We start from the raw sequence: 27,028 nt of genomic DNA on the forward strand, positions 1-27,028 counted from the left end.
TGCTTCATTTCAAATCCACTGTCCAAATACTTACGGACTGCACTGCATGTCTGTGTTTGTGAAGGGGGGCAGTTTTCACTTGGCGGCAGATCACATTTCAATCAGGAGATAACTATAGAACGGAATGCCCTCATTCTCATCCTGTGCCACTGAGAGGTACTATAATATGCCTGTTCTCTTGTCTTTTGCTTTTAACCCTTTAAGGCTTAAGATCACAAATACGTGGTTAGAATAGCCTTGGCTGAACATTGTAATGCTGATGTTTTTTTTAATCCTTTTTTAAAAAATTTTTAAAGCTGCAAAGATCCATTGAGAACGTGTTCCCTTTTGTATGATGCCCTGGGAGAAAGGCCAGAACACAAAACATGCAGGAGAGAGAGAACAGGGGTAAAGGCAGGGTTCTTTTTTCGTTTAGGGACCCAACTTCATCTCTCCAGATGCAGGTCAGCATCCCTATGTGTTGACCAGGGGCTCGAACCAGCAACTCCACAGTTGCCAGTCTAATACCCTACGACTAGACTACAGTATGATAACAGCTCGTACTGTATTTTTCAGAATGTGAAATCCACATCTCTGCCTTGCACCATACATCTCGTCTCAAGTTTAGATGGGATCTGTGGAGTCAGACTAATTTGGCAAATGGGTGAACGAGAGGCATCGATTGAACAGCACTTTGGGTAAAAATGCAGTCCGTTTAGCGTTTGCGTATGCTCATATGCGGTACCTGCTCTGTGAATCAGCCTCACAGGTTTGGCCGGGGGTTTCTCCTGTAATGGCGTCCCAAGTTCATCCTCAAACGTCTCGTAAGTGCTCTCCTCCATCCCAGCACTGAGTGCAAGCATATTAAAATTAAATTTAAATTAAATTAACCGCTGAACAGTCTGCTTACGTACTACTCGGTAAATATAATGATACTGGTATAGCATGACAATAGATTATTTTGAACCTGTACTGGACTTGTGTTTTATATCCTTTGGTCCTTGAATCCTGAGTCATGTCCCACTGCATATATAACATTGTCTGTGATGTCGATTACCTGTCTGTCTGTCTAACTGGTGTCAGTTGGATTGTGTTGTTTTTCCTGGTCCTTCAGTTAAAAGGTGAAATATTAATTTATCCCCAGAGTTTCATCACAAGCATCTGGACCAGTAATCTTGACTGAATTCTTCCTTCTGCCCGAAATCGCTTTAGAATCACAGATACATTCCCATTCACACTAAAGAAAATTATTCACTGGATAAAGCTAAAATTTGGTACACAAATATCTTGAGGGGGTTTCAACTGAAATTCTCAATTTTCATTTGAATTAAGCTCAAATAAATTAATTTGAGAAAATATAGGTGCAACAAACTGAAGCCAAACTTTAGCTTTATCCCAATGAAGCATCTATTGGTCTAATAACATCGTGTTAATAATAACACGTGTAACGTTCACACACGCATCCTCACCAGTGTTTCCCCCATCCCACTCCCTCTGTAAAATTAGGCGGTTTAAAAAATCTCCACAGTATGCAGAAGCTGACGCATTATCCTCTTAAAGCAGACAGAACTCAACCCCTTTATCTTCCCTCCATTGCAATATCCCATCTCCTCTTAGCCAGGGTTACAGACAAGATGTCGCTGATTAAATTGTAGCCTGACAATGTAACTGAGCTCAAAATAGATATTAGCCCGGAGATCATGACAGAGCGAAGAGACGGAGAGAATGAAAGAGCCCAAAATGCTTCTCCAGACAGATCTGGCTGCTGTCCACGTGTCCATGCAGAAAAGGGTTCTGGTGCTGGTCGCACAGCCGGACGGACCTTACCTTGGCTAGCCCCAGCTGGGTGCCGAAGAGGGTCCCGGGTCCTTGATTTTTTTTTTTTTTTTTTTTCAGAACGTTGGCCCGTTCAGGGAGAATATGCCCCGTCCACTCTCCACTCCTCACAGTCTGACAGCTGGTCACAGGTGCAGAAGAATAAAAAGAAAAAAAGAAAAAAAGAAAAGCATTCAAAGTCAAAGTCGAAACCACTGAGAGCAGGCTGCTAATTCCCACTGACATTCAGAGACCACAGACCTAGTAGGGCAGAGGTTATTGGTAATGGCTCCAACCACATTCTATGCATTTCTGTTTTTTTGCAGTATCTTCAGCAAACCTTTCTATGTCAGTGGTATCCTTTTGCACAGGTCACTTTGTCTATAAGGTGCGTTTACATCAACATCGCATAGGTAATGTTCATGTGCTATATCACCTGCCTCTACACATAGAAAGGTCATTACTGGCTTATTTTAACCATGCAAATCTACTGCGAGTGTGCCAGATTTGGACTGTACCAAACGTGCAGAAGTGGGGGAAGTGTATTGTCATAAAATGTTACCTGCATTTGCAATTTAAAAAAAAAGCAAATCTGTGGAGGGCAAATTTAAAGCCATTTATTTTGGAAGGGTCCTTCCAGACTGTTTGGAATATTGTCAGACAAATACTCAGTCAGGAGACGGAAGGCCACTTGCAATCGAGAAGTCTAACGGCCCGATTATAGAACCTATTTTCACATGAAGTTTCTCATTTAGAAAATGAGGCCGCTTTGGAGAGCTATTTCTAGCTGTGAATTAATGCTCATTTAACCAAAATAACCCTGGTAGTGAAGACTGGTTTCAGCAAAAAAAAAAAAAAAAAAGACCTTCTATTCTCTTCCTTTGTAAGTCAATTTGGATAGTGTTGTGTGTCCTTGGAGAGGGTTGTGTGTGTGTGTGTGTGTGTGTGTGTGTATGTGTATTGTGTATCCTTGGAGAGGGTTGTGTGTGTGTCTGTGTGTGTGTGTGTTGTGTATCCTTGGAGAGGATACACAAACAGCCACCCCTGGAAGAATTTCCTCAACCCGGTATGCAAATATATACACGGAGGTGTATATATTTGCATAGTAGGTGTGATTTGGTCCATTCTACCAGCTGGTTTCACTAATTATTTCAATGTCCTGCCTGAAAAAATGGTGATCTGGGCTGTTATCCAGAGCAACTGAGGAAAGTGCTTATATTGTTATTTCATTTTATTCAAGATAAGTGCATGGTGCGTAAGTGCTCAGTCTAGCTGTCCGCTGAAGAACTCGGCCATTCTGCATGATAGGTGTTGTTCTGTTGTTGTGTTGGCAAAGGATATGTCTTCCAGCACTTAGACCTGAGGACAGGAGCCACATGCCCTGCTCCCTCTCAACCACCTCAACCGAGCACCACTTCATAAGGAACAGCTTTACTTAGTCATATGATTATCTAATCAGCCAGTTGTGTGGCAGCAATGCAATGCATACAATCATGTCGATCAGGAGTCAGGAGCTTCAGTTAATGTTCACATCAACCATCAGAATGGGGGAAAATGTGATCTGCTGATCTCCTGGGATTTTCACACACACACACACACACACACACACACACACACACACACACACACACACTAGTCTGGAAGAGTTTGGAAAGTTTGGAAAGAATGGTGCAAAACACACAAACAAATCCAGTCAGCAGAAGTTCTGCAGACAGATACGCCTTGTTAATGAGAGACGTTAGAGGGGAATGGCCCGACTGGTCAAAGCTGACAGGAAGGTGACAGTAACGCAAATAACCACACATTACAACAGTGGCATGCAGAATAGCATCTCTGAACACACAATGCATCAAAGCTCTAAGTACATAGGTCTAAAAATAAATACCTGATAAATACCTAATAAAGTGCTTGGTGAGTGTATATCGGCAGCAAACTTTTATTTTGAATGTTTCTCCCATTTGGTATTCGCTTCCTGTTTGTGGTTCAGTTCGGTTCACGCTTGGCCACAGCGGCAGAGCATCGGGCCTATTTGTGTTCTTATCGCAATTCATACTTAGCTAGTTATAAGCATTTTTAGCCGATGTAACGCGGAACGATTTGCAGCTGTTCCAGTATTGAGCAACAGCAATGGAATCGTTGAACTGTGCAGAGAGCGACACCAAGGGTGCGTATCAGTGCCTTTGTTGACGTAGGGTTTGATTAAACGTAGCTACGAGTGAGCTTGGTTCAACGATCATCGACTTCTGTTACTACGTACGATGCTAGTACCAGTTCAGAGCAGAGCGATATATGTTGCTGTTACAGACGTGGCCGTTAAAAAGTGAATGAAAATCCTCATAAGATGCGTTATTGTTGCTACAGAACCGATGTTGCCACGTCGCTTATTCAGTTCGGGAATAAACATTTTCCCATTGACTTTTCTGGTATTGACATCAAAAAACTTTATTAAGAATGCAGTGGTCAGTGTATGATGCCAGCTTTTGATTTTGTGAGAGCCGCTAAATAATTAGGGTAAAGGTGCAAGAGACTATGCTATATTGTATAATTATTGACAAACGAACTACCCTAATCGCGCTGTAGCATAACGTCATTCGGACAATGCTGTGGTCAACGAGAGACAGGCCACCAGTTATTATTATTTATTTTTTTAAAGCTCGCTAGCGTGACATTATTTACACATAATCATTATAATAATTAACATTACTTAGCTACGTCGTAGTTGGTGCAGTTTTTTATGGAAGATTTTCTATACTTTTTTGTGTCATTCGCATCTAACTTGCAACAACAGGTTGTTCCACACCAATCACAACTAAGCAAAAGCGAGAAAAACTTCACAAAATTAAATTAGCGCAGTAACAACTAACACACTGCACTGCTGTCTGTAGAATAGGAATCAACAGCAACTGCGTACAACGGTAAATACTGATCTAGGTAACTAAGAGCCTATCTGATGGTATCATACTGATGTCAGTGATTCAGAGCGTCTGATTCATCTACCATCTGTACAATAGGAATACCAAACTGCTAAGCGAGCCGATTGTTTTTGTAAATAAGATATTCAGTATAAAACAAAGGTTATTTATCATAGTTTCCTCCGATTCATAACGAATTAACGGTGATCGTGCTGACAGCAGCATTAGCAAAGCTACCGATACTAGAAGCTAACGTTATGAAGCATATTATCTGATTCACCTACGATCATCTGTAGAATATGAATCAACTGATTAAATGTCATTAATGTTTATATTTACAGTGAATATGGATGATTTAAACGCAAAATTTTAGGTTTACCCGCCCGCCAGTGACAAAATGTGTCAAAGCGTTCCCAAAGGGCATTAAAGATCGCTTTTGCAGAATGACATTCTGAGTTCAATAATTTAAAAAAGTTATTTTGTTTGTGTCTTTCTGTTTGTGGATTGGATTAATTTGTCACAACCTAAATTGGTGCTAAATTCTGCTTGCCCAAAAAAAGAAACAATACATTGAATAATTTCTCAAAATTCCCAACTGTTCCATTAAACATAGTTTCTTTATTCTCTTTTAGCCACTGTTACCTTCATGGAAGAGTGTAAGCTTGCCTCTCTGTCCCACCCCCCCATTAGAACGATGGCGGATTCCACCAAGTTGACTCACTCCAACAGCCAATCACAATCCTTGCCTGACTCTAAGAAATGTTTAAGGTCCGTCTCTTCAGTCGGAGACGTGAAGATTGAATCTGTGATTGGAGGCACGGATTACGCAGCGGCGGAGACAAAGGCAAGATCGAACGGAAGTGACGACTTAGAAGAGAGGACGGAGTGGAAGACCGTGTATGAGATGACGGAGGAAGAGAAGGACAGGCTATGTAACATGAAGGAGGAAGACGAGGAGGAGGATAAAGAAGAAGAAGAGGCGGAGGAACGTGAGGAGAAGCACAGCGTGAAAATGGAGAGGGAAGACGGTGTGACAGACGCTGAGGGACTCGGGGGTGAGCGGGAAAAACTGAGGGATGAAGAGAAGGGGAACAAACCTCCTGAGGCACCCCCTGCCCCATTGCAGTCCCACACGGGCACTCTAGGGGCCCACAAATGCTCGGAGTGTGAGAAGACCTTCAAATCCAAGTCACGGCTGACGGTGCACCGGCGCACCCATACAGGGGAACGTCCGTACCAGTGCTCCCAGTGCGGAGCGAGTTTCGGCACCTCGGGCAATCTGATGTCGCACCAGCGGTCTCATACGGGCGAACGCCCGTACCAGTGCTCCCATTGCGGGAAGAGCTTCATCCACTCGTCGCACCTGGTAACGCACCAGCGGACCCACACCGGGGAGCGTCCCTACCACTGCGCCTGGTGCGGGCGGAACTTCCGCTACCTCACCTGCCTGAAGGAGCACAAGCTGTCCCACACGGGGGAGTCCCCGCACCGCTGCTCCGAGTGCGGCAAGACCTTCCGCCGCCTGTCCCGCCTGGTCACGCACCAGCGCATGCACACGGGCGAGCGTCCGTACCGGTGCTCCCAGTGCGGCAAGGGCTTCATCAGCTCCACGTCCCTGATCACGCACCAGCAGATCCACTCCGGGGAGCGCCCGTACCACTGCTCGCAGTGCGAGAAGACTTTCATTCGCCCCGCGCACCTGGCCATTCACCAGCGCGTCCACACCGGAGAGCGTCCGTACCACTGCTCCTGGTGCGAGAAGAGCTTCGCCCACTTGACCTGCCTGGAGGTGCACCAGCGGAGTCACACGGGGGAGCGGCCGTTCCACTGCTCCCAGTGCGGGAAGGACTACAAGTCGAAATCGGGATTGATAGTCCACCAGCGAACTCATACTGGGGAACGCCCGTACCTCTGCACCCAGTGCGGGAAGAAGTTCACGCAGCTAAAAGGTCTGCAGAGACATCAGCAGTCTCACGCAAAGTAGCAGACGTGTTTTGACACTGTATTGATGTGACCATACAAGTGCACATTCTGACACTCTCAGTGTGGGAACAAGCTCTTGCGTCTCACTCCTTTGTTGGCTGTTGTTTGTTGCCAGGTTAGAGTCCTGACTCTGGCCTACATTACATTATATTACATTACATTAATGCCATTTGGCAGACGCTCTTATCCAGAATGACGTACAGTTGATTAGACTAAGCAGGAGACAATCCTCCCCTGGAGCAATGCAGGGTTAAGGGCCTTGCTCAAGGGCCCAACGGCTGTGCGGATCTTATTGTGGCCACTCCGGGGATCGAACCACCGACCTTGCGGGTCCCAGTCATGCACCTTAACCACTACACTACCTACCCTCCATCCAACAGGACAGCCCCTACCGACAGGACATAAATCACAACCTTTCACACCAGCTGGACCACTCCACTCTGCTGCAGCAGGGCCACTTGCACTTCCTGCCAGGAATGGTTTTCCTGTCCCGTCATGGAGCTTCTCCCCCCAAGCCCCCCCCAGTTGTCAAACACCCTCCCCATTCCTCTACCGCTCCGACACAGAGCACCGTTTTGCACCGTTGTCTGAAGACGCATCTCTACAGACTGTATCTCGACTAACTGTAACGTTACTCTTCTGCAGGGGTCCCCCCCCCCCCCCCAAATCTAGCACCACTCTCGTGTCATTTCTATCTTGATCTTCAAGCACTTTCATGTTGAACTCTTATTTTCATCTAGCACTTTAATGTTGCACTTGTATCTTGATGTTGTAGCTCTTTAACCTATTATAATTAGGGCTCACTTCTAGTTATGACATGCCATATGTTCAGTGACTTAGCCTGCCCATGTGAACTAGACTTGATGTTTGTGGCTATTATGAACTGATACTTCATGAGAATTGTACCTCATATGACTTATGTTCTGTATTTGTTCAAATGACCTTTTGGTATGCATGTATTGTTCATCACTTAGGATGAAAGCATCTGACAAATAAATATAGTGGAACATACTGATCCTTTTCCGACCTTTATCAGGCAACACACATCACAAGGAGACTCACAAAGGGGACCATGAGTCTAAGGTGTTGGTTCCTCAGCTTTTAAATAAAGATTCGGAGCAGAAGCACAAATTGCTCCCGTTCACATCTGTCTGTTCTGGGGGAGTGTTCTGCTTATTGCAGTGGTGTTCCTGAGAGTATAATTTAGTCTCTGCATTTGTGTATGTTAGGCTGGGTAAGAATGTCTGGTAAGTATTTGTAAAGCTCACCTGAGATTTTAGGGCAGTAAGATGCAGGACTCTAGAATAGACTCTAAAGAGACTATTTTAGCAAAGTTTGTTTAAAGGAATACCATGCAGGCTGATCACTTACTTTTACTTAGAAAACATGTTTTATAAGTAACTACTATGATACACTGGCAACCTGTGCCTGTGGCCCTCTGCCCAACACCTTGCTTGTCAACTTGTATTTGTTATTCAAAAAATCCTCAGGCAACTTCTGGGTGTGGGCCTTTTGAAAAGCATTTGTGTCCAAATACATTGAACTCGTAGTGGCTAACAATTGAACAAATAGCTGCCGGTATTGGCTAACAAAATGAATTTTCTTATGTCAGCTGCCCGGCCATGATAGCTGCACAGTACTACTGCTAATATTTCCTGGAGATTCTACCGACTTATTTCCTCTTCTGGGCAGGGAACTCATGACTAAATCCAAAAGACTCCCGGACTTTCAGAAGACTTGACGTAATAAACAATAAATGTGCCTATGAATTGATGAGTATGTTGCATGTTTTTTTTAAAGATATTTTTTCGGCCTTTTTCAGCTTTATTGGACAGTATATAGTATAGAGACAGTAAGAGTGGGAGCGAGAGAGGGGAAGACATGCGACAAATGTCAGACGGTCGGATTCGAACCGCCGACGGCGCGGCTCGTATGTTACATGTTTTAAGAATCGCATTAGACCGTAGTTTTCTTAGCTTATCAAACTGTAGTGTAGAGTAGATGTTTTTTTTTTGTGTATAAACACAGGAGTGAAGTGTGTGCCTTTGATAGCTGTGTCCAGTAGCTGAAGTCAGGGAACATGTGGAGTGCGCTTAGCTGGATTAAACCTCTCGACCACAGTCTGCATTTAAACTGGAATAGCTAAATCTTTGTCCACAGCTTTGGATATCTGCTCCAGTTGGTATGCAGTTCTATGGTCTCGGGGTTTAAACCCGCACTCCAGCAGAGCACACTGCAATTGACCCGTGTATGCAGATGGAGGGGATGGGGGATAAGTGGCAATCGACTGAAGTATCGACTGGGTTTCTTAAAGGATTTAACGGCAACGCTCCTTTCACCATAGCTTGGGTTAGAAATGCAGTTTGTAAGTGATCCAGTGGGTGGCGGTGTGCACTGTATAGGCGTAGCCACCGTTAAAAACTAACGAAGAAGAATTTAGTCGTCTCCAGCTGGTATCTGCAGAGCATTAGATACTCAGGAGTTATCTAGTTCAAACAAGTTATTATCGTTGTCACATTCCAGTATTGAGCCGCAGCGATGGAAGCATTGAATTTAGCAGAGAGCGACGACAGGGGTGTGTATCTGTGTTCTTTTGAGGGAGTGTTTGACAAAACGTGAGCTAGCGGGTTAGCTTGGTTCGACCAACAGACCTCATTGTTTTCTGTTTATGCGTGTACCTAGCTATACATCTATGACGGAAGTGTTCTTAAAAGTGAAGAGATATATCCTAATAACATTGCGGTGTTGTTGCATGGTTAAAGTTTCCATTATTGCGGTAACTGGATTACTGCGCATGCGTGGGACTTTTGCAGCCGTTGCAAGCGTTTGGCAGATTTCCATTGAATACAATTCAATGATAGAACCAAAAGGCCATGGAATTTTGTCCCAAACATACTACATACTACATACAGCATAAAAAAACCCTTTAATAATAGAAAGGCATTTGTGGCCATAGTGACACATTCACAAATAGAGTATGTTCATAATGTGCCCCAGCTCCAAATTTAATTCCTTCATGGTTAATTTAACATCCATTACATTACTTGGCATTTGGCAGATGCTCTTATCCAGAGCTATGTACAGTTGATTAGACTGAGCAGGAGACAATCCTCCCCTGGAGCAGTGCAGGCTTAAGGGCCTTGCTCAAGGGCCCAACGGCTGTGCAGATCTTATCGTGGCTACACGGGGGATCAAACCACCGGCCTTGCGGGTCCCAGTCATGTACCTTAGCCACGGTCACATGGTCACATGGACCATCCCTTATTTTTAATTACGATTAGAGTTCAATATGGTATCCTCACTGGGTTCAGATGAAGCCTCGATATCAACATCTCTATATCAGTGGAGGCTGTAAGTATTTGGACAGTTACACAATTTGTGTTGTAGGAATTACAGCCCTTTTTATACATAGGCCCCTGAATTTTAGGGGGCCAAAAGTAATTGGACAATTGCCTGCTCAGATGTTTCTTGGACATGTGTTAGGTTTCATCAGTAGTTCATCCATAAAAGAGCAAGCAAAAGGTCTACAGTTGATTCTAGGAATGCCGTCAGCATGAGTATGTTGTTGTCTCTCAATACCAGTCAGGCAGACCGTCCAAAATGATAGGTGTGTCAAAATGCTGTTTGGCACATTAAGAAGAAGTAGGAACACACTGGTGAGCTCAGCAATGGCAAACAACCCGGTAGACCACAGACATTGGGCGTGTGTAATGTATGACAAAATAATCATTACATTACATTAATTGATATTAATCTTATCCAGAGCGACATACTAGATTAGACTGAGCAGGAGACAATCCTCCCCTGGAGCAATGCAGGGTTAAGGGCCCAGCTCCATGTCCTGTTGACCGTGCAGATCTTATTGTGGCTACACCGGGGATCGAACCACTGACCTTGCGGGTCCCAGTCATATACCTTAACCTCTAAGCTACAGGCCACCCTGAGCAGCAATAATTGGGCTAGACTGAAGGTAAATAAACAAATAACAAGCAGGAGCTGAAGAGGGCTCCAGTACAGGCCTGGCGGAGCATCACCAGGGGAAAAACCCAGCATCTGATGATGTCTAGGCTTTGGGCAGTCATTGATTGCAAAGGATTTGCAATGAAATGTGGAATCTGACTACTATTTCAGCTTGTGTTTATTTGTCTAAATACTTGTGGGCTGCACTGAATATGCTTTCATTAATCCTGCTTGCTTTGGCCCTTTCAGGTGGAGGGGAAGTGAAGGCTGAATGTGTGACTGGAAGCACAGATTACACAGGGGTGAAGCCGAAGGCGAGACTCAGCAGAAGCTGCGACATAGAAGAGAGGAAGACTTTATTTGAGATGACCCAGGAGGAAAAAGACAGACTATCCAACATGAAGGAGGAAGTGGAGGAATGTGAGGAGAGGCAGAGTGTGAAAATGGAGAGAGAAGATGGTGTGATAGATGACAAGGGACTCAGGAGAGAGCAAGAAAAACCAAGGGATGAACAGAAGGGGAAGGGTGGAGCTTATCTAACCTGTCAGACTCACAAATTTGAGATTGGAGTGAAATCAGAATACGATCAACAGGACATGGAGGAGGTGTCCAATCTGGTCACTGCCTGCCTGCGGAATCAGCCAAGAGTGGTGATTTGCCGACTAAAAATCACAGATATTTCAGCTCCCGAGTCACGACCTCTTTGTCCCGTGGCCAGTAAGGACCACAGAGTGAGATCTCCACGGAGATGGTGTGAGGTCTCCGCACTGGAGAGGAAGTGTTCACCGAGGCAGAAGGGCCAGGTGATGACCTGTAAGAGAAAGATAATTGGCCAGCTGGCGAGACCTCAAAAACACCAGTCGGCTTCATCAGAGAACGGGTAAGTGTGATGATCTGGACTGGGTCTCTCTTCTCCTAATCTCTTTACCAGCCTTACTCAAGTATTGGGGTGACGTTGGCTCAGGTGATAAAAAGGGCAGTGGTCTGGCAGTTCGGAGGATTGCCGGTTCGATTCCCGCCCTGGCTGTGTTGAAGTGTCCCTGAGCAAGACACCTAACCCCTAAATGCTCCTGACAAGATGGTTGGTACCTTGCATGGCAGCCAGTTGCTGTATATAATATAATGTGAAATGTCTGCATTTGTCTTTAACAGGCTCTGTCTTGAAGCTTCCCATAACCCTTCTGTCATCGCCACAAGGAACCAAAACACAGGTTAAGATCCCTTCTGATGATTTTCTCAAAGAATAAGCCAAGCCTCATAGGTATGACATTGCTATTTCCAGTCTTGGCTCTTTCAACAAGAAGAAAAGACATGTAGTCCTTTAATTTAACCAAAGAAATGGAGGCAGAGCACACAGGGGTACACATTTCTATGTTTTATTATTGCAGTTGAGCAATATTTATCAAGTCCATCTTGCCTCTCCATCTCCTAAAATAAATTCCTATAGGCATGATTATTTCATGTGCACCTTCTCTCTCCTCAGGACAAACTGTTGAGGCATCGCCTGAGGTCTTTTCCTGCTCCCAGTGCCCATTTGTTCACACAGAGGAAGTGAATCTTCACCAGCACTTGGAAAAGGTTCACGCAAAGGAGCTGAGAGAGACTCTGGTGTCTGGAAGGAGTGAAGCTGAGGACCCATCCAACAGCAGAACAACTCAGCGCTCCAAAGCCCCCGAGACACTCCCCGTCCCAACACAGTCCCACACAGGCGCTACAGGGGCCCACAGATGGTCGCAGCGTGGGAAGAGCTTCAAAGTCAAATCACCACTGTCTGGACACCAGCGGACTCGTTCAAGGAAACGACCGTACCAGTGCTCCCAGTGTGCGTTGAGATTCATCCACCCATCACACCTGATCACACACCAGAGAATTCATACTGGGGAACGGCCATACCACTGCTCCCAGTGTGGGAAGAGTTTCAACACCTCAGGATACTAGAAGCTAACGTTATGAAGCTGATTATCTGATTCACCTACGATCATCTGTAGAACATGAATCAACTGATTCAATGTCATTAATGTTTATATTTACATTGAATATGGATGATTTAGATGCAAAATGTACGTTTACCCGCCCATCATTACATTACATTACATTACATTATTGGCATTTGGCAGACGCTCTTATCCAGAGCGACGTACAACAAAGTGCATACCCATAACCAGGGATAAGTTCGCTGAAAGACCCTAGAGGGAAGTACAATTTCAACTGCTACGAGGGCCAATTTTATTTATTTATTTATTTATTTATTTTTGAACAAAGAAACAAACAACAGAGCAAAAGTGACCAAAGTTCACTATCCAAACACTGCTTACCTAGCTAACTAAAAATACCGATACACAAAGCAAGTCACAGAGACAACAATTAAGGTTCACAGGGAGGTAGGGAGGGATGGGGAGAGGTGCTGCTTGAAGAGGTGTGTCTTCAGCTTGTGCTTGAAGGTGGGGAGAGATTCTTCAGTTCTGACCTCAACGGGGAGTTCGTTCCACCACCGTGGAGCCAGAACAGACAGTAGTCGTGAGCGTGAGGTGGAGGTTCGGAGAGGGGGAGGTGCCAAGCGGCCTGTGGAGGCTGAACGAAGAGGTCTGGCAGGGGTGTAGGGTCTGATGATTGTTTGTAGATAAGCTGGGGAAGACCCCTTAACTGCTTGGAAGGCTAGCACCAATGTTTTGAATTTGATGCGAGCCATGACAGGCAGCCAGTGGAGGGAAGTAAGCAGGGGGGTGACGTGTGAGTATTTGGGAAGGTTGAAGACCAGACGAACTGCTGCATTCTGGATAAGTTGGAGGGGTCTGATGGCGGACGCTGGGAGGCCAGCCAAGAGGGAATTGCAGTAGTCCAGGCGGGATAGAACCATCGCTTGGACCAGGAGCTGGGTCGAGTAGGGGGTGAGAAAGGGGCGGATTCTCCGTATGTTGTATAGGAAGAACCTGCAAGACCGGGTCACCGCCGCAATGTTATCGGAAAGGGACCGTCTGCTGTCCATCAACACGCTGAGGTTTCTTGCACTGGGTGATGGTGTGAGTGTGGTATCCCTGAGGGAAATGGAGAGATCCAGATGAGGAGAGGTAGTAGCAGGGATGAGTATCATTTCAGTCTTGCCTGGGTTGAGCTTTAGATGGTGGTTGTCCATCCAGCTCTGGATGTCCTTCAGGCAAGCAGAGATACGGGCTGAAACCTGCGTATCAGACGGCAGGAACGAGACGAAGAGTTGGGTATCGTCCGCGTAGTAGTGGTAGGATAGCCCATGTGCAGTGATCACAGGGCCAAGGGAGCGAGTGTAAAGAGAAAAAAGAAGCGGGCCTAGGACTGAGCCCTGGGGAACTCCTGTGGCGAGGGGCCGAGGTGTCGATACCGAACCAGCCCAGGCAACCTGGAAGGAGCGACCAGAGAGGTAGGACTCAATCCAGTCCAGGGCTGTGCCACAGATGCCTGTTGCTGACAGGGCAGACAGGAGGATGGAGTGATCCACAGTGTCGAAGGCAGCAGAGAGATCTAGAAGAATGAGGACAGGAGAGGGAGGCTGCTCGTGCGGCATGGAGTGACTCACTGACAGAGAGGAGCGCAGTCTCTGTCGAGTGGCCCGATCTGAAGCCAGACTGATGGGGGTCAAGCAGGTTGTTGTTAGGAAAGAAAGAAGAAAGTTGAGTAGAAGCGGCTCGTTCTATAGTTTTAGAAAGGAAAGGAGGAGATACCGGGCGGTAGTTCTGGATGATGGAGGGATCCAGAGTAGGCTTTTTTTAGCAGCGGAGTGATGTGGGCCCTCTTGGAGGATGCCGGAAAACAGCCGGAAGACAGGGAGGAGTTGACAAGGGAGGTGACAAATGGGAGAATGTCAGGTGTGATAGTTTGGAGAAGAGAAGAGGGGATAGGGTCATGGGCACAGGTTGTAGGGCGGTGGGAGAGCAGGAGTTGAGAAACATCAGAGTCTGTAGGGGGGAGAAAGTGGAAAATGAAGGGATGGGCCTAGAGGGGGGGGAAGGGCACAGTGAGGGGGGCAGTGGTTGTAAAGGATCTGCGGATGACTGACCTTCTCATCGAAGAAATCAGCAAAGTCATCAGCAGCAAAGGAGGACTGAGGAGGAGGAGGCGGTGCGTTGAGGAGAGAGGAGAAAATAGAGAAAAGTTTCCGGGGGTTTGAAGCAGAGTTCTGAATTTGTGTTTGATAGTATTTTGCTTTGGCGGCAGTGACAGCGGAAGAGAATGCCGCCAGGAGAGACTGGCAAGTTGTGAGGTCTGAAGTGTCTCTGGATTTCCCCCACTTCCTCTCCGCTCCGCAGAGGCTGGCCCTGGAGGTACGGAGGATGTCAGATATCCAAGGGGACGGGGGGGGATGTGCGAGGCCGCTTTGAGACGGGGGGACAGAGGGAGTCAAAGGCGGAGGAGAGAGATATAAGATGGGTGGCAGATACAGAGTCAGCGGGGAGTTTGGAGACGGATTCGAGAGGGGGGAGTGAGGTGGTGACAGTGGAGGCAAAGGAAGAAGGTGAGAGGGAGCGGAGGTTACGGCGGGCTGAGGAAGAGTAGGTGGGAGGAGGGGGAGGAGGATGGGGAGGAAGAGGGAGGGAGAATGAGATGAAGTGGTGATCAGATGTATGCAGAGGGGTAACCGTGAAATCAGAGCATGAGCAGTTCCTCACAAAGACAAGGTCTAGGATATTGCCTGCCTTGTGGGTTGGAGGAGAGTGTTACAGGGAGAGGCCGAAGGAGTGGAGTAGCGGTAGGAAGGCAGCAGCCTGGGAGGCTTCAAGGTGGATGTTGAAGTCTTCAAGGAGAATCAGCGGGGTGCCATCCTCAGGGAAGGAGCTGAGAAGGGTGTCTAGCTCATCAAGGAAGCTTCCCAGGGGCCCTGGAGGGCGATAGATAACTGTAATAAAAAGGTTAGTAGGGCAGGATACTGCAACAGAATGGAATTCAAAAGTGGATATGGACAGGTCAGAGAGGGGGAGAACAGAGAATTTCCACGAGGGGGAAATTAAAAGACCAGTACCACCACCACGGCCGGAAGGCCGGGGAGTGTGCGAGAAGGAGAAGGAGGATGAGAGGGCAGCGGGAGTGGCGGTGTTGTCAGGTGTGATCCAGGTCTCAGTTAGGGCAAGGAATTGTAGGGACTGGAGGGAGGCATATGCAGGGATGAAGTCAGCCTTCCGAGTGGCAGACTGCCAGTTCCATCGTCCCCCTGTGACAGCAAAGTCCTTACAGGGGGTCAGCGGGGGGTAGCTGAGGTTGGAGGGGTTCCCGCGCCGTGGAGGCCCACGTCGCAGAGGGTGTCTTCGGGGGAGAGAGCACACTGGGATGGGGTGAAACATAACAACATAACAAACTGGGACGTCGCTCTGAAGACGCCTATTTAAAGCACCTACAAATCGCTCACAAGCAGTATCAAATTAGCGCTAATCTCCTGACAAACTCCTGACAAACTCAGCAATTTCAAAACAAACGTTCAATCACTCCACTCCACCATCAGTGACAAAATGTGTCAAAACGTTCCCAAAGGGCATTAAAGATCGCTTTTGCAGAATGACATTCTGAGTTCAATAATTTAAAAAACATTATTTTGACAATGAGCATTCCACATATATTCCTTATCTTGTTTGTGTATTTTTGTTTGTGGATTGGATTAATTTGTCACAACCTGAATTGGTGCTAAATTCTGCTTGCCCAAAAAAAGAAATAACAAACAATACATTTAATAATTTCTCAAAATTCCCATCTGTTCCATTAAACATAGTTTCTTTATTCTCTTTTAGCCACTGTTACCTTCATGGAAGAGTGTAAGCTTGCCTCTCTGTCCCACCCCCCCATTAGAACGATGGCGGATTCCACCAAGTTGACTCACTCCAACAGCCAATCACAATCCTTGCCTGACTCTATGAAGGGTTTAAGCTCCGCCTCTTCAGTCGGAGACGTGAAGGTTGAATCTGTGATTGGAGGCACGGATTACGCAGCGGCGGAGACAAACGCAAGATCGAACGGAAGTGAGGACTTGGAAGAGAGGACGGAGTGGAAGACCGTGTATGAGATGACGGAGGAAGAGAAGGACACGCTATGTAACATGAAGGAGGAAGACGAGGAGGAGGATAAAGAAGAAGAAGAGGCGGAGGAACGTGAGGAGAAGCACAGCGTGAAAATGGAGAGGGAAGACGGTGTGACAGACACTGAGGGACTCGGGGGTGAGCGGGAAAAACTGAGGGATGAAGAGAAGGGGAACAAACCTCCTGAGGCACTCCCCGCCCCATTGCAGTCCCACACGGGCACCCTAGGGGCCCACAAATGCTCGGAGTGTGAGAAGACCTTCAAATCCAAGTCACGGCTGACGGTGCACCGGCGCACCCATACAGGGGAACGTCCGTACCAGTGCTCCCAGTGCGGAGCGAGTTTCGGCACCTCGGGCAATCTGATGTCGCACCAGCGGTCTCATACGGGCGAACGCCCGTACCAGTGCTCCCATTGCGGGAAGAGCTTCATCCACTCGTCGCACCTGGTAACGCACCAGCGGACCCACACCGGGGAGCGTCCCTACCACTGCGCCTGGTGCGGGCGGAACTTCCGCTACCTCACCTGCCTGAAGGAGCACAAGCTGTCCCACACGGGGGAGTCCCCGCACCGCTGCTCCGAGTGCGGCAAGACCTTCCGCCGCCTGTCCCGCCTGGTCACGCACCAGCGCATGCACACGGGCGAGCGTCCGTACCGGTGCTCCCAGTGCGGCAAGGGCTTCATCAGCTCCACGTCCCTGATCACGCACCAGCAGATCCACTCCGGGGAGCGCCCGTACCACTGCTCGCAGTGCGAGAAGACTTTCATTCGCCCCGCGCACCTGGCCATTCACCAGCGCGTCCACACCGGAGAGCGTCCGTACCACTGCTCCTGGTGCGAGAAGAGCTTCGCCCACTTGACCTGCCTGGAGGTGCACCAGCGGAGTCACACGGGGGAGCGGCCGTTCCACTGCTCCCAGTGCGGGAAGGACTACAAGTCGAAATCGGGATTGATAGTCCACCAGCGAACTCATACTGGGAAACGCCCGTACCTCTGCACCCAGTGCGGGAAGAAGTTCACGCAGCTAAAAGGTCTGCAGGGACATCAGCAGTCTCACGCAAAGTAGCAAACATGTTTTGACACTGTATTGATGTGTCCGTACAAGTGCACATTCTGACACTACAGGAGGGCAAGGCATTCAGTATTGTGCTGCTCGCAGTGGGGGAACAAGCTCTTACGTCTCACTCTTTTGTTGCGGTCACTTTGTTGGCTGTTGTTTTTTGCCAGGTTAGAGTTCTGACTCTGGCCTACATTCTATTACATTACATTACATTAATGCCATTTGGCAGACGCTCTTATCCAGAGCGACGTACGGTTGATTAGACTAAGCAGGGGACAATCCTCCCCTGGGGCAATGCAGGGTTTTGGGCCTTGCTCAAGGGCCCAACGGCTGTGCGGATCTTATTGTGGCCACGTCGGGGATCGAACCACCGACCTTGCGGGTCCCAGTCATGCACCTTAACCACTACGCTACAGGCGTACAGGCGTACAGGCTGCCTACCCTGCATTCAAAAGGACAGCCCCTACCGACAGGACATAAATCACAACCTTTCACACCAGCTGGACCACTCCACTTTGCTGCAGCAGGGCGACTTGCACTTCCTGCCAGGAATGGTTTTCCTGTCCCGTCATGGAACCTCTCCCCCCTAGCCCCCCCCAGTTGTCAAACACCCTCCCCATTCCTCTACCGCTCCGACACAGAGCACCGTTTTGCACCATTGTCTGAAGACGCATCTCTACAGACTGTATCTCGACTAACTGTAACGTTACTCTTCTGCAGGGGTTCCCCCCCCCCCCAAATCTAGCACCACTCTCATGTGTCATTTCTATCTTGATCTTCAAGCACTTTCATGTTGAACTCTTATTTTCATCTAGCACTTTAATGTTGCACTTGTATCTTGATGTTGTAGCTCTTTAACCTATTATAATTAGGGCTCACTTCTAGTTATGACATGCCATATGTTCAGTGACTTAGCCTACCCATGTGAACTGGACTTGATGTTTGTGGCTATTATTAACTGATACTTCATGAGAATTGTACCTCATATGACTTATGTTCTGTATTTGTTCAAATGACCTTTTGGTATGCATGTATTGTTCATCACTTAGGATGAAAGCATCTGACAAATAAATATAGTGGAACATACTGATCCTTTTCTGACCTTTATCAGGCAACACACATCACAAGGAGACTCACAAAGGGGACCATGAGTCTAAGGTTTTGGTTCCTCAGCTTTTAAATAAAGATTAGGAGCAGAAGCACAAATTGCTCCCATTCACATCTGTCTGTTCTGGGGGAGTGTTCTGCTTATTGCAGTGGTGTTCCTGAGAGTATAATTTAGTCTCTGCATTTGTGTATGTTAGGCTGGGTAAGAATGTCTGCTAAGTGATTGTAATGTAGTCTGATGCAACTGCGACCGCATCTACTACTGTGTGGCTCACCTGAGATTTCAGGGCAGTAAAATGCAGGACTCTAAAGAGACCATTTAGCAAAGTTTGTTTAAAGGCATACCATGCAGGATGATCACCTTGAAAATATCAAACATATTTGTTTTATAAGTAACTACTATGATACACTGGCAACCTGTGTCTGTGGCCCTCTGCCCAATACCTTGCTAGTCAACTTGTATTTGTTATTCAAAAACTCCTCAGGCAACTTCTGGGTGTGGGCCTTTTGAAAAGCATTTGTGTCCAAATACATTGAACTCGTAATATTTCCTGGAGATTCTACCGACTTATTTCCACTCCTGGACAGGGAACTCATGACTAAATCCAAAAGACTCCCGGACTTTCAGAAGACTTGATGTAATAAACAATAAATGTGCCTATGAATTGATGGGTGGCATGGACGGTGCAGTGGGTAGCACTGCCGGCTCACAGTAAGGAGGTTCTGGGTTCGAATCCCTGTCGGCCGGGGCCTCTCTGTGCGGAGTTTGCATGTTCTCCCCATGTCTGCGTGGGTTTCCTCCGGGTACTCCGGTTTCCTCCCACAGTCCAAAGACATGCAGGTTAGGCTGATTGGAGAGTCTCAATTGCCCATAAGTGTGAATGGTGTGTGTGCCCTTTGCCCTGTGATGGTGACCTGTCCAGGGTGTATTCCTGCCTTTTGCCCAATGTATGCTGGGATAGGCTCCAGCCCCCCTGTGACCCTGTTCAGGATAAGCGGGTTAAGATAATGGATGGATGGATGGAATTGATGTGTTGGTGAGTATGTGCGTATGTTACATGTTTTAAGAATCTCATTAGACTGCATCAACTGTTGCGTGTCCAGTGGCTGAAGTCAGGAACATGTGGAGTGTGCTTAGCTGGAGTCTAAAGCCCAGGCTTAAACCTCTAGACCACATGTCTGCATTTAAATTGGAAAAGCTAAATCTTTGTCCACAGCTTTGGATATCTGCTCCAGTTGGTATGCAGTTCTGTGGTCTCTGGGTTTAAACCCGCACTTCAAACTCCAGCTAAACACACTGCAATTGACCCGTGTTTGCAGATGGAGGAGAGAATTGGAGAATGTGGGTTGTGCCAGTTTTGCTCTTTTCTCCGGGATAAGTGGCAATCGACTAAAGTATGGACTGGGTTTCTTAAAGGATTTAACGGCAACGCTTCTTTCACCATAGCTTAGAAGGGTTAGAAATGCAGTTTGTAAGTGATCCAGTGGGTGGCGGTGTGCACTGTATAGGCGTAGCCACCGTTAAAAACTAACGAAGAAGAATTTAGTCGTCTACAGCTGGTATCTGCAGAGCATTAGATACCCAGGAGTTATCTAGTTCAAACAAGTTATTATCGTTGTCACATTCCGGTATTGAGCCGCAGCGATGGAAGCATTGGATTTAGCAGAGAGCGACAACAGGGGTGTGTATCTGTTCTTTTGAGGGAGTGTTTGACAAAACGTGAGCTCGCGGGTTAGCTTGGTTCGACCAACAGACCTCATTGTTTTCTGTTTATGCGTGTACCTAGCTATACATCTATGACGGAAGTGTTCTTAAAAGTGAAGAGATATATCCTAATAACATTGCGGTGTTGTTGCATGGTTAAAGTTTCCATTATTGCGGTAACTGGATTACTGCGCATGCACTTGTGCGTACGTGGGATTTTTGCAGCCGTTGCAAGCGTTTGGCAGATTTCCATTGAATACAATTCAATGATAGAACCAAAAGCCCATGGAATTTTGTCCCAAACATACTACATACTACATACTACATACAGCATAAAAAAAAACTTTAATAATGGAAAGGCATTTGTGGCCATAGTGACACATTCACAAATGGAGCATGTTCATAATGTGCCCCAGCTCCAAATTGAATTCCTTCATGGTTAATTTAACATCCATTACATTACATTACTTGGCATTTGGCAGACGCTCTTATCCAGAGCTATGTACAGTTGATAAGACTGAACAGGAGACAGTCCTCCCCTGGAAAGTGCCGGGTTAAGGGCCTTGCTCAAGGGCCCAACGGCTGTGCAGATCTTATCATGGCTACACGGGGGATCAAACCACCGGCCTTGTGGGTCCCAGTCATGTACCTTAGCCACGGTCACATGGTCACATGGACCATCCCTTATTTTTAATTATGATTAGAGTTCAATATGGTATCCTCACTGGGTTCAGATGAAGCCTCGATATCAACATCTCTATATCAGTGGAGGCTGTAAGTATTTGGACAGTTACACAATTTGTGTTGTAGGAATTACAGCCCTTTTTATACATAGGCCCCTGAATTTTAGGGGGCCAAAAGTAATTGGACAATTGCCTGCTCAGATGTTTCTTGGACATGTGTTAGGTTTCATCAGTAGTTCATCCATAAAAGAGCAAGCAAAAGGTCTACAGTTGATTCTAGGAATGCCGTCAGCATGAGTATGTTGTTGTCTCTCAATACCAGTCAGGCAGACCGTCCAAAATGATAGGTGTGTCAAAATGCTGTTTGGCACATTAAGAAGAAGTAGGAACACACTGGTGAGCTCAGCAATGGCAAACAACCCGGTAGACCACAGACATTGGGCGTGTGTAATGTATGACAGAATAATCATTACATTACATTAATTGATATTAATCTTATCCAGAGCGACATACTAGATTAGACTGAGCAGGAGACAATCCTCCCCTGGAGCAATGCAGGGTTAAGGGCCCAGCTCCATGTCCTGTTGACCGTGCAGATCTTATTGTGGCTACACCGGGGATCGAACCACTGACCTTGCGGGTCCCAGTCATATACCTTAACCTCTAAGCTACAGGCCACCCTGAGCAGCAATAATTGGGCCAGACTGAAGGTAAATAAACAAATAACAAGCAGGAGCTGAAGAGGGCTCCAGGCCTGGCGTAGCATCACCAGGGGAAAAACCCAGCATCTGATGATGTCTAGGCTTTGGGCAGTCATTGATTGCAAAGGATTTGCAATAAAATGTGGAATCTGACGACTATTTCAGCTTGTGTTTATTTGTCTAAATACTTGTGGACTGCACTGAATATGCTTTCATTAATCCTGCTTGCTTTGCAGACACTGAGGCCCTTTCAGGTGGAGGGGAAGTGAAGGCTGAATGTGTGACTGGAAGCACAGATTACACAGGGGTGGAGCCGAAGGCGAGACTCAGCAGAAGCTACGACACAGAAGAGAGGAAGACTTTATTTGAGATGACCCAGGAGGAAAAAGACAGACTATCCAACATGAAGGAGGAAGTGGAGGAATGTGAGGAGAGGCAGAGTGTGAAAATGGAGAGAGAAGATGGTGTGATGGATGACAAGGGACTCAGGAGAGAGCAAGAAAAACCAAGGGATGAACAGAGGGGGAGGGGTGGATCTTATCTAACCTGTCAGACTCTCAAATTTGAGATTGGAGTGAAATCAGAAAACGATCAACAGGACATGGAGGAGGTGTCCAATCTGGTCACTGCCTGCCTGCGGAATCAGCCAAGAGTGGTGATTTGCCGACTAAAAATCACAGATATTTCAGCTCCCGAGTCACGACCTCTTTGTCCCGTGGCCAGTAAGGACCACAGAGTGAGCTCTCCACGGAGATGGTGTGAGGTCTCCGCACTGGAGAGGAAGTGTTCACCGAGGCAGAAGGGCCAGGTCATGACCTGTAAGAGAAAGATAATTGGCCAGCTGGCGAGACCGCAGAAACCCCAGTCGGCTTCATCGGAGAACGGGTAAGTGTGATGATCTGGACTGGGTCTCTCTTCTCCTAATCTCTTTACCAGCCTTACTCAAGTATTGGGGTGACGTTGGCTCAGGTGATAAAAAGGGCAGTGGTCTGGCAGTTCGGAGGATTGCCGGTTCGATCCCCTGCCTGGACTGTGTCAAAGTGTCCCTGAGCAAGACACCTAACTCCTAAATGCTCCTGACAAGCTGGTTGGTACCTTGCATGGCAGCCAGTCGCTGTTGGTGTGTGAGTGCGTGTATAAATGTGTGAATGAGAAGCATCAATTGTACAGCGCTTTGGATAAAGGCGCTATATATATGCCAACCATTTACCATTTATATAATGTGAAATGTCTGCATTTGTCTTTAACAGGCTCTGTCTTGAAGCTTCCCATAACCCTTCTGTCATCGCCACAAGGAACCAAAACACAGGTTAAGATCCCTTCTGATGATTTTCTCAAAGAATAAGCCAAGCCTCATAGGTATGACATTGCTATTTCCAGTCTTGGCTCTTTCAACAAGAAGAAAAGACATGTAGTCCTTTAATTTAACCAAAGAAATGGAGGCAGAACACACAGGGGTACACATTTCTATGTTTTATTATTGCAGTTGAGCAATATTTATCAAGTCCATCTTGCCTCTCCATCTCCTAAAATAAATTCCTATAGGCATGATTATTTCATGTGCACCTTCTCTCTCCTCAGGACAAACTGTTGAGGCATCGCCTGAGGTCTTTTCCTGCTCTCAGTGCCCATTTGTTCTCACAGAGGAAGTGAATCTTCACCAGCACTTGGAAAAGGTTCACGCAAAGGAGCTGAGAGAGACTCTGGTGTCTGGAAGGAGTGAAGCTGAGGACCCATCCAACAGCAGAACAACTCAGTGCTCCAAAGCCCCCGAGACACTCCCCATCCCAACACAGTCCCACACAGGCGCTACAGGGGCCCACAGATGGTCGCACCGTGGGAAGAGCTTCAAAGTCAAATCACCACTGTCTGGACACCAGCGGACTCGTTCAAGGAAACGACCGTACCAGTGCTCCCAGTGCGCGTTGAGATTCGTCCACCCATCACACCTGATCACACACCAGCGAATTCATACTGGGGAACAGCCATACCACTGCTCTCAGTGTGGGAAGAGTTTCAACACCTCAGGTAACCTGATTGTACACCAACGATCTCATAGCGGAGAACGCCCATACCAGTGCTCCCATTGTGGGAAGAGCTTCACACGCTCATCACAGATGATCTCACACCAGCGAATCCATACAGGGGAGCGTCCATACCACTGCACCCAGTGTGGGAAGAACTTTGGGTACTTAAGTTATCTGAAGGTGCACCGACGAACTCACACAGGGGAAGCCCCGTACCAGTGTTCCCAGTGTGGAAAGAGCTTCAAAACAACATCTGGATTGAGAGTCCATCAGCGAATCCATACAGGGGAACGCCCATTCCACTGCTCCCAGTGTGGGAAGAATTTCATGCGCTCATCACAACTGATCTCACACCAGCGAATCCATACAGACGAATATCCGTACCACTGCTCCCAGTGTGGGAAGAACTTTAGGTACTTAAATGGTCTGAAGGTGCACCAGCAAAATCACACGGGTGAATCCCTGTACCAGTGCCCCCAGTGTGGAAAGAAGTTCAAAGCGAAATCAGAATTGACAGTCCATCACCGAATCCATACGGGGGAACGGCCATACCACTGCTCCCAGTGTGGGAAGAGCTTTAAATCAAAGTCAGAATTGACAGTCCACCAGCGAACTCATTCAGGGGAACGGCCATTCCACTGCTCTCAGTGCGGGAAGAATTTTGTCCGCTCCGCACACCTGATCACACATCAGAGAATCCATACAGGGGAGCGTCCGTACCACTGCTCCCAGTGTGGGAAGAACTTTGGACACTTAAATAGCCTGGAGGTGCACCAGCGAAGTCATACAGGGGAGCGGCCATACCACTGCTCCCAGTGTGGGAAGAACTTTAAAGCAAAATCTGTATTGACAATACACCAGCGAACTCATACAGGGGAACGCCCGTACCACTGCACCCAGTGTGGGAAGAACTTCACACAGTTAAATGGTCTGCAGAAACATCAGAAGGTTCATACGAAGTAGCATCCATACCAGGGACCGCTGTGTTTGAGTATTAGTCGGCTATGTGTTTTGATTCTGTGTTAGCGTGACCATACAGGTTCATTTTCTGAGACTATGGATGCAGGACAGCAATGCTTTTGGCATCGTGTTGGTCTCGGTGTGGGAACACCTCTCTTCTGCAACAGGGCGACTTGCACTTCCTGCCAGTCGTGAATGGTTCTCGGTCGACTCAACCAAAGAGCTTCTCCCACCCCAGCTTCCCAGTGGTGGAACGACAGTTGTTCCTCTATGAGCCGCGCAGACTGCTCAGTGGTTTTGAAGATGCATCTTTTCGTGTGAAGTCTGTTCCGTGACTAACTGTAAATCCACTCCTCTCCAGGGTTACTCACAATCTTGTACCACTGTCAAGTAACTCCTTTATCTTCATCGTGGCGTGGTATCTTTTTAACATACAGTATCGCTTGCAATCGTGCCTCACTCCCTAGTTATGACACGCTATAACTTTACTGAACGCCTATGCTTTCTGTGTGTACTGCACCTTGACGTTCATGGATATGGATAACTGATACTCTATGATAATTGTACCATATACGACCTGCATTCTTTAGTTCCAGTGACCTTCAATATGCATGTGTTGTACATCATTTAGAATAACAGCCAACTAAATATGTAACGGAACATATACAGCCTTTTTGGCCTTTATCAGGGAACACGCATCATTAGTGACCAGCCAGCTTTGAATTGACTTCTGAGTGGGAGCAGAAATTCTTCCCGGTCAGATCGCCTATTATGGAATATTTTCCCTATTAATCCTATGTATCAGTATTAAACAATGATGTGACTGATGGGATGAGACCACGCCCAGAAGGAAGGAGGAGCCGAGGCCATCACAAGCGTGTATGAAGGGAGTGTGCAGGGTGGATCGTTGGGTTGTTCCACGGACACCACTGCGTTTGTCACTGCATTATATCTCATTGGAATAAAAGCCTATTATTCAATACTTTGCTGCAAGGCTCCTGATTATAAAATAGACTGAATAGACTGAACTCTTGTTGTCTTAGGGGAACCACAACACTATCTGTTCAGCTGTAGTATTCTCCATATTGCAGTTCTATTACTTCTATTGGTGCTGATGTTCTCCTTTTTATATATTTTTTTTTAAGTTGCTCTGTATAAGAACGGCTATTCATTAATTGCAATGCCTTGTGATGTGCAATTAATGTGATGTAACGTGTATATTTGCAACTGCAAGACATTTTCAGGTAATGCATCTCACGTGAGCTAAGTTTGCAATGCAGGAATGTAAAATTAAAATGTCAACATAATAGCTGACTATGTTTGTTGGATATGATTCCTGTTCAGGGATAACATTCCAAAGTGTTTTACTTCATTATATCCAGATATATCAAGAACTCATAATTGCAACCCTTCAGCCAGGAACAGTATGCTGGAACGGATAGTTGTTGCAACATAAAACGGGCAAACGTATTGAGAAAAAGAAATGGTTTATCCACAGCACTGTACAACTGATGCTTCTCATTCACCCATTCATACACACACTCACACACCAACAGCAATTTGCTGCCATGCAACGCACCAACCAGCTCGTCAGGAGCAATTGGGGGTGAGGTGGTTATATTAGGGCCAAAGCAGAGACATAGGCAGTGTGGATGTATGTGAGCTGGGGATTTTATGTGTCCCTTTCTCAACCCCTACTCGACCCAGCTCCTGGTCCAAGCGATGGTTTTGTCCAGCCTGGACTACTGCAACTCCCTCTTGGCTGGCCTCCCAGCATCCGCCATCAGACCCCTCCAACTTATCCAGAATGCAGCAGCTCGTCTGGTCTTCAACCTTCCCAAACACTCACATGTCACCCCCCTGCTTACTTCCCTCCACTGGCTGCCTGTCATGGCTCACATCAAATTCAAAACATTGGTGCTAGCCTTCCAAGCAGTTAAGGCATCAGCCCCAGCTTACCTCCAAAAAATCATCGACCCTACACCCCTGCCAGACCTCTTCGTTCAGCCTCCACAGGCCGCTTGCTGCCACCCCCTCTCTGAACTTCCACCTCACGCTCACGACTACTGTCTGTTCTGGCTGTAATGTAATGTAACTCTA

At 47.0% G+C, this 27,028-nt stretch overlaps 3 protein-coding genes across 7 annotated transcripts in view; 2 read left to right on the forward strand and 1 right to left on the reverse strand.

Annotated features, from left to right (window-relative positions):
* LOC133128978 (uncharacterized) overlaps positions 1-1,969 on the reverse strand; it is a 5,704-nt gene extending 3,735 nt beyond the window's left edge. The window contains exons 1-2 of the mRNA XM_061242783.1: positions 1,807-1,969; positions 725-828 (exon numbers count right to left, since the gene is read on the reverse strand). Coding sequence (XP_061098767.1) covers positions 725-821 — 97 coding nt within the window. The 5' untranslated portion in view covers positions 822-828; positions 1,807-1,969. The remainder of the gene's footprint in view (positions 1-724; positions 829-1,806) is intronic.
* A 1,805-nt stretch (positions 1,970-3,774) lies between these two features.
* Positions 3,775-7,700, forward strand: LOC133128031 (zinc finger protein OZF-like). 2 transcript variants are annotated; one of them, XM_061241248.1, is made up of 2 exons: positions 3,775-3,958; positions 5,339-7,700. In XM_061241248.1, the coding sequence occupies exons 1-2, from the start codon at positions 3,922-3,924 to the stop codon at positions 6,688-6,690; spliced, it is 1,389 nt and encodes a 462-aa protein (XP_061097232.1). In that variant the 5' UTR covers positions 3,775-3,921; the 3' UTR covers positions 6,691-7,700. The 2 variants fall into 2 exon arrangements, with proteins under 2 accessions (XP_061097232.1, XP_061097233.1); XM_061241249.1 differs by having other exon boundaries at positions 5,397-7,700.
* Positions 7,701-9,127: 1,427 nt separating this feature from the next.
* Positions 9,128-25,910, forward strand: LOC133128030 (zinc finger protein 883-like). 4 transcript variants are annotated; one of them, XM_061241247.1, is made up of 6 exons: positions 9,128-9,264; positions 10,899-11,529; positions 11,802-11,860; positions 12,133-12,471; positions 16,400-17,699; positions 23,872-25,910. In XM_061241247.1, exons 1-6 carry the CDS (start codon positions 9,228-9,230, stop codon positions 24,929-24,931), a joined length of 3,426 nt encoding a protein of 1,141 aa, XP_061097231.1. In that variant the 5' UTR covers positions 9,128-9,227; the 3' UTR covers positions 24,932-25,910. The 4 variants fall into 4 exon arrangements, with proteins under 4 accessions (XP_061097231.1, XP_061097229.1, XP_061097230.1 ...); XM_061241245.1 differs by lacking the exons at positions 10,899-11,529; positions 11,802-11,860; positions 12,133-12,471; positions 16,400-17,699 and adding exons at positions 22,178-22,826; positions 23,192-23,250 and having other exon boundaries at positions 9,170-9,264; positions 23,523-25,910; XM_061241243.1 differs by lacking the exons at positions 9,128-9,264; positions 10,899-11,529; positions 11,802-11,860; positions 12,133-12,471; positions 16,400-17,699 and adding exons at positions 20,348-20,534; positions 22,178-22,826; positions 23,192-23,250 and having other exon boundaries at positions 23,523-25,910.
* Positions 25,911-27,028: the final 1,118 nt, after the last annotated feature.

Source organism: Conger conger, chromosome 5, assembly GCF_963514075.1.
Source record: "Conger conger chromosome 5, fConCon1.1, whole genome shotgun sequence".
NCBI lineage: Eukaryota > Metazoa > Chordata > Actinopteri > Anguilliformes > Congridae > Conger > Conger conger.